This window comes from Rhinolophus sinicus, linkage group LG14 (assembly GCF_036562045.2).
Source record: "Rhinolophus sinicus isolate RSC01 linkage group LG14, ASM3656204v1, whole genome shotgun sequence".
NCBI classification, from domain to species: Eukaryota; Metazoa; Chordata; class Mammalia; order Chiroptera; family Rhinolophidae; genus Rhinolophus; species Rhinolophus sinicus.
In genome coordinates, this window is record NC_133763.1 from 43,107,182 (window position 1) to 43,121,826 (window position 14,645).

At 41.1% G+C, this 14,645-nt stretch overlaps 1 protein-coding gene across 1 annotated transcript; it reads left to right on the top strand.

Annotated features, from left to right (window-relative positions):
* The first annotated feature begins 6,648 nt into the window (after positions 1-6,648).
* On the top strand, positions 6,649-13,148 carry LG14H1orf162 (linkage group 14 C1orf162 homolog). The gene is made up of 7 exons (XM_019730553.2): positions 6,649-6,770; positions 7,115-7,242; positions 7,917-7,995; positions 8,739-8,808; positions 11,933-12,030; positions 12,322-12,371; positions 12,618-13,148. The coding sequence occupies exons 3-7, from the start codon at positions 7,959-7,961 to the stop codon at positions 12,771-12,773; spliced, it is 411 nt and encodes a 136-aa protein (XP_019586112.2). The 5' UTR covers positions 6,649-6,770; positions 7,115-7,242; positions 7,917-7,958; the 3' UTR covers positions 12,774-13,148.
* The last annotated feature ends 1,497 nt before the right edge of the window (positions 13,149-14,645 follow it).

A 14,645-nucleotide genomic window follows, 5' to 3' on the forward strand; every position in this document is an offset into this window, starting at 1 on the left:
GTATATCAAATTATCATTGACTTTATCGTCATTTTAGTAGTATGTCTATAGAAAATATGGACTCAACGTGTCGTAAAATTACTCTTAAGAATCCAGCCGATAAATGGGAAAATTCTGCCCGCCCTTAGGTTTGTCTACATTTAATTCTCCCATACTTTAAGGATTTATTTACCTGTATACAAGTGGACAACTTACATGGTAGGAAATATTTGAAAATATGTATCATGGGTAATTGCTATTTTCATTGATTTCCTAGGATTTTAACTTAGGTAACAATCATTTGGGTAAATATTTATTGATGGCTGTGTATTCACCTACAGAAATCAGATTGGCATCTTCATTGTTACTTAACAGAGTTTGACAGGGACAGCAGGGGTCACCACATTATTCATTTAACAATTGTAAACACCTCGTTCATACTAAGCACCATCCTGCGCTGATCATATGGAGAGAAAAGTCCCTACCTCAAAGAGCTAAAAATCTGCTGGCAAGGCCGTAAGGATGCATGATACAATACAGACTTGGGATGACAAAGGTGAGCTTTGACAATAGGACAAATAACTATCAGCATTCAATCAGAGGAACAACTGCTATTCATAGATACATGTTTACGTATAAGGGATTTCACTTTATGTTATTGTGGGAGCTGATTAAGCAGTCTAAGGCTGTTATCTTTGTTTCTGATACAGGAGTGGGAAGTCCACAGAACAGGCAGTTAAGGGAAAATGGATGTAAAGTGGGAGAGGGTAGGAATGAGGAAATCACAAGCACAAACCCTTGTCAGTTTTTATTACCTCTGACCTTGATTGTCCTGCAAAACCCCAGGCTCTTTATCACACACACCGACACCAAAGGTTCAGAGAAGCTGAAGGCCGATCCAGAGAAAGGCTGGGAAGTTGCAGGCCCAGCCACAGCTGGTGAGCCAACATCCCAACAACATGCATGAGCTACAAAATAGTTGCTCCTTCACATCTGCCCTCTACAATTGCTCAAGAATTTCTTGTGGCTCACTCTTACTAGAACATCGGAAGAGAATTCTGGAAAGTAGTTCAGCCTAACCAAGTTGACAATATTACGAACCATGGCAATCCTATCAAATGTTAAGCTGACTGAGTAACTTAATCCTAGTCCCAAGAAGTCAATAAAAGCATCCAGTAAAATATGGAGCGAGCAGAAAGGCGACAGGTCAGAAAAGTCGTGGCTGAGCTGGTATTTGAAAGGCAGTTAATCCAAAGAATGGGGGGGTTAGAGCCCAGCAGATGGAGCAGCGTTTGTGATTGTAGAGCCAATGTAGGAGAGTCACATTTTTAAATTCTCAAGAAGAGTGAAATACAAATCATAAGGAGTTACATAATGTTAGGGTCCCTAAATGCTATGCTTAGAAGTTAGATTTTGTTCTAAGGACAAGAACGCCAATGAAAAAGGCCTTAAGCAGAGGAATGAGATGCTTGTTTCAGAAAAATCACTAGCAACAATAGAGGGTGGTTTGGAGAGAGGATGTTGGCTAACGGGCATTGAAGGCCTCAATTAAACGCCTTGGCGTGTGGATGGAAAGGAAGGAATGATGAGAAATGCTAAAGGCAATAGTAGGAGGGGTGCTGAGAATATGGAACAAGGGATGCATTAAGTTGAGTCACAGGTTTCTGGCTTGAGAGAAAACAAAGGGAGGTGCCATTCACCATGATTTACAATATAGGAGGAACTGTGTTTCAGGAAAAAGAAGAGAGCTAAGTATAGAGCCGTGAAAGAACATCAGTGTTGGAGGAATGACAGGATTTTACAAAAGAGGGACTGGCCAGTCGGAGGAGGAAAACCGGGAGAGAGGAGTGTCATGAAATCAAGATAGTGGAGTTTCCTGTCAGAGGAGCCGGTTTTAGGGAGATAAAGAGGACTGAGTACCCATTTAGAGTTCATTCTTGTAGCTGGGAGGGCTTGGGTGGCCCTTCCTCGTGTAATTTTGGTGGAATGGCAGGGACAGAAGATAGATTTGAGTAGAGTATGCAGAATAATTTCCAGAACACTCCTCACCCCAGTAGATATGGGATAGTAAACTGGAGGGAGCCAAAGGTTGACTCAAGGGAAGGTTGTTTTAAGATGAGAGGCTTGAACAAATAATAGCAGAGAAGTAAAAGCCAATAAAACGAAGCTGACAAAAAGATAACGTGAAAGAAGACAGATGTAGTAAAATCCTTGAGCTGCAGAAGGATGTTCAGGTGACAAGTGGAAGAATTAGCCTCCACCTAAAGGGAAACTTCTCCCATTGAAACTGGAAAGGGAAAGATGGACTTCGAAAGAACGAGGTTTTTCAGTGGGGAAACAGGGAGCTCATTCAACAATCATAAAAAGCACAGTATGTGTCAGTCACTGCTCAAAACTAGGGTTAGTAACACAATACAGTATCTGTCCAGAGAACTCACAGCCTAGCTATCTAGACATTGAACAATGTTTGTTCCTAATGTTAAAACTGGAGCGATAGGGGCACATACGGAGGGTGCCAAAAAAATGTATACATATTTTAAGAAAGGAAAAAACTTAAAATTGTAATACAATGGATGACGCTAGCGTTCGTTTGATGAGCGCCATCTTTTGAGCGAACATCATATTACACACTGCTATGTAATTCAATTTAACTTCAAAAAATAATACATAGATAACATCTCTTAAAATGTGTGTATTTTTTTGGCACCCCCAGTATAATAAGTGAATTTAGGAGATCATGAAAGGCCTTCTGGAGCAAATTATATTTAAATTGATATCGGAAGCGTGGGGAGATGGTAATACAGGGAACAGCTTGTACAAAGACCCTGAGATGAGAAAGCGCATGGTACCTTGAAAAACACCACTGGAGCATAGAAAAGGAAGGGAGGTGGCAGAGAATAATGCTGGAGAAATACATTGCCCAGATCATGCAGGTTTATGACCTTTCTGGCCACATTAGAGAATTTTATGTTCTTTAAAATAAGAGGAAGCCAGTAAAAAGATTTTAAGTGGAGGAAGGGATGGGTAATGTGTTAAAGTAGCAGTCCCCAAACTATTTCTCTAAAGGGCCAGATAGTAATAGTTTAGACTCTGCAAGCCACATACGTCTCTGTTGCATATTTGTCTTTATGTTCTGTTGTGTGTGTGTGTTTTATGTTTTACAACTCTGATCCATGGAAGACAGTAGAAGACAGTAAGAATGGGTGGCAAAAGCAGTCAGGAAGCGATCAGATTAGTCGAGGTGGGAGCTGGTGGGGGCTTGAGAGAATGGCGATCATGAGAAAGAAGCAGATTTGACAGATTTTACAGTCTGAATTGTCAGGGCTTGCTTATTAGACAGGAGGAGAGTGGAGTACGAGGTTGAGAGAAGCGTGTAAATTGCGAGGTTTCTGGCTGTGGTCGTACTGTTAATTGAGAGAATAGATGGAAAGAAGCAAGTTTCAAGGGAGAAGGTACTATATTCAGTTTTATTTTTGAATTGAGTACGTATTGAATATGTGAAAATGAGTGAATTAGATGGCCATGTGGTGACATGTAGGAAATGCGCTTAAGTTCTGGTAAAAGTTATGTCTAGAAACATAAATTAAGGCATCAGTGGTATAGAAATCGTAAAACAGGGAACAGCTTTCTATCCTAGGAAAATAGTATCAAGTGAGGAGAGAAGGCTGTCTCAGATTAGATAGAGACCAGGCAGACAAAGGAGGAAAGTCTGAGTTGGAAACTGATGCTAAGCGGTCAAGTAAAGATAAGGACAAGATGTACCCATTTGACTCAACAACCGCAGGGCTGTTGCTTCTCTGACTGAGAGCATTTTGTTCAGAAGTGTGGCTGTAAAGAGAAGGACAAAAATGAAGGTGACTTTTAGGGCCTGTGGATAGATAGGCTCCAGCGGAAAGCCAGTAAGAAGCTGGGGCTGTCAGCTGAAAGGAAATGAATCTGTCCAGCAAATAGAGGGAGTTTGGACCCATCACCCATCTGCCCTCCTCCTCTTCCCCATGGCCATTGCCTCAGATCATTGCCTGTTTCTTGTCTGGAACACGGCAACACTGAAGGACCCCCCACCCGCTTGCTGGCCCCTCCCCATCCCCACCCCACCCTCATTCCCCAGAGTACCAGCAATGAAGTATTAGCATTTTCCTGAACGTGACAAAGCATGCCTTTGCTCACGCAGTCCCTCTGCCTAGAATACTCTTCCTTCCTCTATCTGCCTAGAAAATGTGACTCATCTTTCAAGGCCACTCAAACATCATCTCCTCCAGGATGCTTTTCGTGACACTTTCCCTTCTTATTGTGTCACCTGAGCCCTTTCCGTTTTGGGTCCCACTCCTTCCTGTACAGATGCCCAACGTAGCATCTAGAACGTTTCATCACACTTCTGTACCACAGAGTGTAGCAGTGTGTTTGGGACAGAGTAGGTGCTCAGTAAATGTCTGAATAAGTCATCGATCCTGTCAATCCTCACTCTAAATCTTGAGCTACTGCTGTTTCCTTCTCTGGCTGCTCTTCTGCCTTCTGCCCTTTGGTGATGTCTTTGATCACTGTCTTTGACTTTTTATCCTCCCTTGTTTTTGCTACCACTCTCCTGAATGTCTCAAATGCATTTGCAGCCTGGTCCGCGTCACTGTTAATCCCTCCACTGGGTCACTGCAGCAAGCTCTCAGTCAGCCTTTTCCTGTCTATTCCCCTGCCTTCCAATGTGTCCTCTCTCCCCCCAGTTTTAGTGATTCTTCCAGAATGCAAGTCTGATCATGCCACCTTGTTTCAATACCTTCATATAGATAAACCCACTTATAATAAAGGCAAAAGCTCAGGGGGAACTAGCCCCTTCTGTTTCTTCGGCTTCATCCCCACCGTGCTCCATCCATCGCCCCCCAACACGCCAGCGTCACTCTCACCCACTTCCTTGTTCTTTCAGCTATTGCCACACTTCGCTTTTTGTTAGTTTGTTTGTTTGCACTTTCTACCTTCCTTTCTGGCACAGTCTTTTGAATTTTAAGGTCCTGTTACCTCTGATCGTTTCCCCGCCCCACCCACCCGTGTTCTAGGTCTACTGGTCCAACTTACACATCAAATTGTGGCTTGTTTTCCTCCAGGAAGCCTTTCTTGGTTCCCTGTGTCATAGGCGGGGGCGGGGGGAGGGTTCCTGCTCCTTCATAGTTCATGTAATTGCTGCCATTTACCATTTCTTTGGGTGGTAACAGGCTCCTTGACCAGTTTGAAAGAAGGAAAAGGCCGTCACACGCATCCTCAGAATTTAGACTCGAAAAGGGCACGTAGTAAACGTTAACTAAATCATTTTGGAATGAATGGAAAAATGAATTCCGTCAGCCACCGAGGTTGAAAACTTGATGTAATCGTTGACTCATCCTGCTGTGCCATTCTCTGTATCTAGGTCCCAAGTCTAATGACTTCCAGTCTTGTGACAGGTTTCCTGTCGGTTCCTGCCCAGTCACACTTCTCAAGCTCTTATTCAATGCCTGAAATATTGCCCCACTCTCCTAGCTTATTTTCTTGTTTCTTTCTCTACCCACAATTTATCTCATATGATGTGGTAGAATCTTCCTTAAAGGCCATGTTTGTTATACCCCAATTCAAAAACCTTTAGCGGTTCCTTATTATACTTAAAATATATTTTTTGCTTGGATTTAAAGACCTCCACAATCTGGCTAAAATCCATCTATGTAGCTACTTGCTACTTCCCACTCCCGTTCTAGAAACATGCTGGTATCTCAGAAATACATCACTTGAATCCCAGCAGCCAGTGTTGGGCTGGAGGCTCTCGTCCCAGTCACTCTCTCCCTCCATCCAGAGGGGCCCCCGCTGAGCGCCAGGCCCAGGCCCCAGTCACAGGTCTATTTGCACAGCCTCACCTCATCGCGCTAGCTCTGCTGGCTCTTCCCTTCCTCAAGGCCTGTGAGGTGCTCTGCCCTCTGCCAGAGTCGGTCTTCCCGAGGCTCTCGGCCTGGCCAGCTCTGTCCCGTCCTGTGGTTTTCAGTGTACCTGTCTGCTCCTTGGACAAGCCTTCCGCGGTCACCCATTTTATCTAAAGACATTCTTCCACCAGATACTCTGTCTCGGAAACGGCATTCTGCTTCTTTCCTTTGGCCTGTAACAGGACCTGTGATTAATCTGTTGTTCACTTGTTTATCGTGTCTTTTCTCAATTAGACAGTAGGCTCCATGAGGAAGTTTCCTGACTCGCTTTCTGAAATACCCACAGCACCTAGCCCACTGTATGGCCTATCGTGTTTATTTTGTAAGTATGGTGATGCATATTGTGTTATGAAAAAATGTTTTTACATGATTCGCCTTCTTTTTGAGGGACTTTCCGTGTTCTTAACACACTGAAAGTCTGCACAAAGGGCGCTTACCTCTTAACACTTCTTTGGTTTTCTTTAGCAACCTCATCTCCATGGTAGGAATAAATGACACGATAAAATGCTCAGTGACAATGATAATGTCATACTGCTGTTGTGCCCTCCACAGTATCTGGCATGGTGGTTAAATACTTAACATATACTTTATTAGAAATAAACTTGTCTTATCCCCTTGTGCCCTGGTGTTCATGTGTCAAAAGATAAAAAAGGAAGCTCTCAGTTTATGGGATTAAAAATACAGTAAGTATTGGCCGCAAAGAGGAAGTCTGCCCTCGAGTTTAGTTAAGATTTGCGACATAGCTTGATGGTAGCAGTAAGCATTTCATCATTTCTGAAAAGTGGGAGTAGCCGCGGAAGCAAGTGAAAACTTTAGTTTCAGATCATGGCGTCTTATGACCAGACTTTCTCTTAAAAGGTAAATGTATTTACCCCATACTTTTAAGCTAGATGAAATAATCATTCACTGAAAGAAAAATGTCATCCAATTGTTATGATGTCTATCTTTTTTTTTTTTTTTTTTTCTTTATTTGGTCGTGTTTGAAAGTTTGCATTTAGTTAGTGGATTTCATGGCAATCCTGGAAGAGTCTCCGTTGCTGGAGAAAATGTGGAAAAATATATAGCACTGTTTTCTATTTTAATTTATGCTTCTGTCAAATATGTGGGTTTTCTAAAAAAGGTAATGTATTTACTGCTTTTCTCAGCTGGGTTCTGTAAGTAGCTGTTTCCCTGTGGCATTGTGTGATGGTTTTGTCTTTCAGGGCAGAGTGGCCAAACTTTTTTTCGAGGTGGCTGTGGTGACATTTCTCTGGCACGGTTGTAAGTTCAGAGCCACTGATGTGAAGGTTCAGATGTTACAGAAAAGCTCTCTGCCTTCACTTCCCCACGGGTAAGGTAGTGGGAGTTTAGGTGGTTTTATTTTTCTGCTTTTCAATACTTTATATTTTTTGGTACAAGTGAATACGTAAAAGACAGAAAATATTGAAAGCTTACCATAACAAATAGGACCATAGCCTAGAGAAAGATATTGGCTTACTCAAAAAGACAATAAGTGAACAGAATAGAAGAGTCTGGTGTTAGCCTAGAGGAAGGTTCTCCAACGGCGAGTTTGTCAGAGTTTGCTCAGGACTGCCAGGGGAGAGTCAGGCAGGTGCTTCGGACCTAGGCCACGCTCAGTATTAAAAACATCCGTTCATCTCCCATCCTTACTTCAATTCAATGCTTACGAAGCAAAATTACGGTTTTAACTGGCTTCTTATATGTTCTGATAGATAGCATGCTACTCGTTACACCAACATTTCCTTATGTCATTCCGGTTCATACATCAGTCTCCTGTGAGTTGGTGGGAGTTAGTTCTGGGACACTCAGTCACTTCGTGGGGCCCTGATAAGATCAAATTTCTGAATTTGCAAAGCCGTGGACTGGCTGCTGAGCTGCGGTAACCACACCACGGAAAGTCTGTCACCGCTGACCTCACTAAAGCACCCACCCATTACTCGCCTCTCACTGTTACTGCTCCTATATAGAGATACAGTTGGCCCCTTCACTGCCTCTCCTTTCCAGGCTTTCTAAGAAGTAACTTCTGTATTCTGAAAAGAAGACAGCATGGGAGGAGGACAATCCAAACCTAAATCCAGCACCGGTAAGTTCAGGGCAGAAACCATCACCTGACTTGCTGCTGAGTTAAAATGAACTGAAATAACTGGAAACTGCTGGAGGGTTGTCATGGGACCACATTTCCAAAGTTGGAAGAATCAGATTTTACCATGATGCAGAATCTAATGCCAAGAAGAGTGAAAAAGGAGACCAGAGAGAACTGTCTGACCCTCCACACTTGAATAAAGGTGGCTCTGTGCTCGGTATTAGACCAGCCTTGGTAATTTATGGGGATCTAGTTCACTTCCCTTGCTACCCCCAACCATCTGTGGTGTGGGCATTGGGAAAAACCAAGGCTGCCTTTGGCAAACAAATGAACAAACCCCCAAAACGCAGCAGTTTCCAAGGTCAGATTCCCAAAGCCCTTGGGAAACACTAGTTCTGAGATTCTCTGCTTAAATCCAAGGGAGAGTGTCTCTCCCTCGAAGTCCTGTTAAAATCTATGAGGGCGAGACAGGAGATGTCTTTGTCAAAGGGACATAGGGGGCTACAGAAACACTAGGCTCTTCTTTTATTTGTGTCACTGGTGGTTTGTTAAGTTTCAGTTCTAATTTTCATGTTAAAGGATCCACGATCTAAGGAACAGCGTTCCGTCCGTTTGCAGAGTTGTAGCCCCCAGCATCAATCTCCACTGGTTGCTTGGAGAGAGTGGGGCACCTGGGGACACTTAAGCTGTAAAGATTCATGAGAAGTGGCAGATGCACTAACCGCCTTCATGTTCTCTCATAGACGCACAGAGCATCCAAACCACAATAGCCCCAACAGTTACCCCTGTACCCTGTTTCTCCAACTATCCCATGTAAGTAAGCGTTCTCCCACCCATCTATCTTGTTTCACGTGGCATTTGATTTTGTGTTGACAGTTTTGCCTTGCGGACTTGGAGAGGGAAGTCTGGGGAAGAGGCCAGAAAACAGTGGAATAACTAAATCGGTGTTTTATCTTCATGGTGTTTCTCTTAACCTGGGGAACCCCCAAGCCTCAAGAGATGCATGAATCCCCTAAGTTTATAGATAAAATTTGCAGTGTGGGGCAACTGTGAACATTATTTTATCAATTATAGTTGACATACCATATTATATTAGTTTCAGATGTGCTACATGGTGACTAGTCATTTATATTACTTACTCAGTGATCACCCCGGTAAATGTAGTACCCATCTGACACCATGAAGTTATTACAATATTCTTGACTATATTCCCTAAGCTGTACTTTACATCCCCATGACTGTTTTTATAACTGGCAATTTGTACTTCTTAACCCTTTCACCTTTTCCACCCAGCCCCCTAACCCTCCTCCCATCTGGCAACCATCAGTTTGTTCTCAGTACCTATATATCTGTTTTTCTCTGTCTGACTAATTTCACTTGGCATATACCCTCTAGGTTCATCCATGTTGTTTCAAATGGTAAGATTCCATTCTTTTTTATGGCCGAGTAATATTCCATTGTGTATCTGTACCGCCTCTTCCTTATCCAGTCGTTTATCAATGGACACTTAGGTTGCTTCCATATCTTGGCTATTGTAAATAATGCTACAATGAACATAGGGGTGCATATTTTTTGAATTAGTGTTTTGGATTTCTTTGGATAAATACCCAGAAGTGGGATTGTTAGGTCATATGGTAGTTACATTTTTAATTTTTTGAGGTACTTCCATACTGTTTTCCAGAGTGGCTACTCCAATTTGCAATCCCAACAACAGTGTATGAGGGCTCCGTTTTCTCCACATCCTCACCAATACTTCTTGTTTGTTGATTTATTGATGATGGCTATTCTACAGGAATGAGGTGGTATCTCAATGTGGTTTTTATTTACAGTTCTCTGGTGATTAGTGATGTTGAGCATTTTTTCATATGTCTATTGGCCATCTGTATGTCCTCTTTGGAGAAATGTCTATTCAGGTTCTCTGGCCATTTTTTAATTAGATTGTGGTTTTTTTTTGGTGTTAAATTATATGAGTTCCTTATGTGTTTTGGATATTAACCCCTTATCAGATGTATCATTGGTAGATATCTTCTATCATTCAATAGGCTATCTTTTTGTTTTGTTGATGGTTTCCTTTGCTGTGCAAAAAGTCTTTAGTTTGATGTAGTCCCATTTGTTTATTTTTTCTATTGTTTCCTTTGCCCAAGGAGACATAGCCCAAAAAATTATTACTATGAGTCATGTGAAAGACTTCACTGCCTGTGTTTTCTTCTAGGTGTTTTATGGTTTCGGGTCTTATTAACATATTTAAATTTTTAATCCATCCTTTTCATCTATTCTTCTTATATATGGTGAAGAAAGTGACGCAGTTTCATTCTTTTGCATGTGTCTGTTCTGCTTTCCCAACACCGTTTATTAAAGAGACTGTACTATCTTTGCCCCGTTCTATAGTCTTGCCTCCTTTGTTGAAGATCAAGTGACCATATAGGCATGGGTTTTTTTCTGGGGTCTCTAGTCTGTTCTATTGATCTATGTATCTGTTTTTGTGCCACTACCATGCTGTTTTGATTACTATAGCCTTGTACTATAGTTTCATATCAGGTAACATGATACCTCCAACTTTGTTCTTCTTTTTGAAGATTGCTTAGGCTATTCAGAGTCTTTTATGGTTCTACATAAATTTTTGAATTATTTGTTTTAGTTCTGTGAAAAATGCCATTGATATTTTGAAAGGGATTGCATTGAATCTATAGATTGCTTTGGAGAGTATGGACATTTTAACGATGTTAATTCTTCCTATCCATGAGCATGGTATATACTTCCATTTGTTTGTATCTTCTTTAGTTCATTTCTTAAATGTCTTAGTTTTCAGAGTACAGGTCTTTTGCCTCTTTGGTTCAATTTATTCCTAGATATTTCATTCTTTTAGATGCAATTGTAAATGGGATTGTTTTCTTAATTTCTCTTTCTGATGATTTGTTTTTGATATATAAAAATGCAACCAAGTTTTAAATATTAATTTTGTATCCTGCTACTTTCTGGGTTCATTTGTTAGTTCTAATAGTTTTTTGGTGGATTCTTTAGGGTTCTGTATATATAGTATCATGTCATCTGCAAATAATGACAGTTTTACTTTTTCCTTTCCAATTCAGATGCCTTTCATGTCTTTTTCTTGTATGATTGCTGTAGCTAAGACTTCCAATACTATGTTGAGTAAAAGTGTTGAAAGTGCACGTCTTATCTTTTTTCTGATCTTTAAAAATGCTTTCATCTTTTCACCATTATGACATTAGTTGTGGGTTCATCATAGATGGCCTTTATTATGTTGAGGTGTGGTCCCTCTATCTCCACTTTGCTGAGAGTTTTTATCATAAATGGATGTTGGGTTTTGTCAAATGCTTTTTCTGCATCTATTGATACAATCATTTGATTTTATCCTTCATTTTGTGTATGTGGTGTATCACATTAATTGATTTTTGGATATTGAACCAGCCTTGCATCCCAGGAATCCCACTTGATCATGGTGTATGATCTTTTTAATATATTGCTGAATTTAGTTTGCTAATATATTGTTGAGGATTTCTGCATCTATGTTCATCAGGGATATTGGCCTATAATTTTCTTCTTCTTCTTCTTTTTTTTGTTTTGTTTTGTTTTGTTTTGTTTTGTAGCACCTTTGCCTGGTTTTGGCATCTGGGTAATTGCGGCCTTGTAAAATGAGTTTAGGAGCCTTCCCTCCTCTTCAGTTTTTTTGAATAGTTTGAAAATTATCAACATTTCTTGAGGGGGAAGAGAGCCCACAGCTTTCATTGAGGCCTCCAATGGATCTGGAACTCGAAAGTAAAACATTGAAAATAAGTGGGTGAGAATGAAAGTTAAAAAACAATGTGAAAGCTATTTCAGAGGTTTACCCATAGGTGGACAACGTTATACTCTGGTCTTTAGGAAAGGCCTTCAAAAAGCCCAGCACATCATCTGCTCCCTTTCTTTGCCACCATAGCAAAGAACGTCATTTGGCCTTAGCCTTTGTTGCTGGGATTCTACTGACTCTGCTGCTGACGAGTCTTGTCTACCTTATCATAAGGAGCTACAGAAAACGTAAGTGGCCTCCAATAAATGGAGCAGCTCTTCTTTCTCTGCCATTGAGAACAGAATTAGCCTTGAGTGACTAACGGGAAGGAGGGGATAAAACCCGCTCGGGCCACCCTTTCTGCAGCCGAGGATTCGAATCCCTGTACTTCTCTCCCTGCCCTCCAGACCCTCCACCTTTCCCACCTGCAACACCTATTCACACCCCACCCCTTTGCCCAAGATTGAAGGGAGAGTCTTCTGATTCTTCCAGACCCCATTGGTGAGACTTGTCCCTTTTCTCCTTGACACTTGTGGCAGGTCACAGCAGTCCCCAAGCCCTGGATCTTCACTCAGATCCTCTGTCTAAGGTAAGAAGACCACGCTGTTTCTGCAGCTCTGGAGGCCTGCTGCCATTGGAATTTCCCTCTCTGCTATGCCCTATCTGCTAGAATAGTGGTATTGCTTTTGGGACACATTGGCAAATGAGTCTTTGAAGAGTTCTTCTGATCTCTTCTCTGACCAAAGCTTTCAGGTTGCTTCTGAAGAGGCACTTGCTCCTAAAGAGACACATTCCTTCTCATTGAACTGGCTGTTCCTCCTTCTTTCCTGTTTAGTTTCCATCCGTCCCAGATGAGGCACTTACCTCGGCCAGCATGACTTCCAAAATCTCAAATGAAAAGAGAGATTATTTGACTGCAAAGCATTCTGCAGACACTGACTCCATTGTCTATGCTCAAATTAAACTGACAGACTCACCCTGTTTCCAGTAAGGTTTGAACCCAGTTCCTCTCATCTCAGCTCTATCTTCACACATCACTTTCCCTTTTTACATATTTTGGACCACAACCTGTGTGAAACTGCAAACGAAGCTGTTTGGGTGTGATTTGACAATGTTAGCCAGCAGTTTTGAAGACCAAGGACCAGTCTTTTTCCTGGCCCAGGAAAAGATTGCTGGCCCTCCCACTTGGACCAACAGCCTGTTAGCCCCCTGAGGGCCAAGACTGCCCCTCTTTGTTCCCTTCCAAAATGTGTGGTGCAAGCTCAGTGCATCAAGACTGTTCACCCAGTGGCGTTGATCAACTTGAAAGGAGTCAACCAAATGCACAATCTAGCAAGAATTACAAATAAAAGCAAACCCTCTGTAATCTTGGCTCCTTCATCATTTGTCTGTCCCTGTCACCTCCTGATATCAGGGCCAAAGTTCCAGAGCTCATCCACAGCCAGAAAAGACTAACGGAGGTGGTGGTACTCAAGTTCAGGATCGATGCAGGCGCAGGTCTCAACCACTGCCACTAACCAGCTACATTCATTTGGGCAAGTTCACTAAACTTTTAAAACTTTAATTGCTTCATCTTGAAAATAGAACTAATAACACTTACCTCTTATTGTGAGAATAAATGAGATAACATAAAGCGAAGCCCTCTGCACATGTCGAAGTGTTTTTACACAAATACAAGGTCCCTGTGGTGAAAAGTGTTCACCAGAGTTGGATGCCCATCTCCTTGCAATAGCGTGATGTGAATAACATTATATGGAAACTAACGACTAATCTAAACAATCTCTCCCCACTCCCAAATCCCAATGTAGAATTCCATACTTGACCCCAGTAAAAAATACCAATAAGATTATTTCTTACTCAGCAAGATTATGCTAAAGTTCCTATGTTAACAATAAGCAAAAAAAGAAAATCCAGGAAAATTCATAAAAATGAGCAAATTAATAAAAGCAAAATGGGAAGGCTAGCCCTCACGTTAACTAAAAGTACTGTTTTATTAAGCATCACTAGTTAAAACAATATGTGAATAGTTCATGAATAAGAAAATCAGCAGAATAGAATAAAAAGACCAGAAATAGACCACAATTCATAAGGAAATTTAGACTATGAGGAAGACGGCAGACGGCATATCAGATTACTTGGGGGGGAAATGGTTTATTCAATAAATGGTGTTGAGACATGTAGCCATGTAGATGAAAATAAAATTGGATCCATCTCTCACTCCTTATATCAAAATAAATTCCAGATATATCAAAAATTTAACTCTAAAAAATAATGAAAGTACTAGAAGAAAAAATAGAATTAAAAAAAATAATCTCAGCATGGAGCATGCTTTTGAATGCATGACACAGCCCAGACACCAGAAAAATTGGCTGACTTCACTTAAGAAATACCATTCAAAAGACAAATTGCAAGCTTGGAAAATATTTGCAAAGCATCTCATAGACAAAGGGCTGATTTTCTTAGTATATTAAGAGCTCCTCAACAACTCAATAGAACACTCAAGAACACAATTTTTAAAAAGTACAAAGAGTAAGGTTGGGAGATTCACAGAAAAGAAAATCAACATGGCTTTTACACATATGAAGAGATACTCAACTAATTATTTCATCATGAGAGAAATAGTGATTAGAACTATAATGAGATAATGCTTTCCATCAATAAGATTAGCAAAATTCGTAAGGTTTGCTAATAAACTGGGCAAAATTGTGGGGAACCAAGACACACATATAACTACTGGTGGGAGAGTAAGTTGGTACAACTACTGTGGAAGGCAATTTGGCAATAGCTAACGTTTTAAATTCTCTTTGTAAGAATTTATCCTACTTAAACATGTGGAAGGTCACCTATGAGTGGGGTTCATAAC

Coding starts and splice junctions, on each gene's coding strand:
- LG14H1orf162 (XM_019730553.2), top strand. CDS start 7,959: ATGGGAGGAGGACAATCCAAACCTAAATCCAGCACCG. Junction 7,996..8,738: donor CAAACCTAAATCCAGCACCG/GTAAGTTCAGGG, acceptor GTTCTCTCATAG/ACGCACAGAGCATCCAAACC. Junction 12,031..12,321: donor CATAAGGAGCTACAGAAAAC/GTAAGTGGCCTC, acceptor CACTTGTGGCAG/GTCACAGCAGTCCCCAAGCC.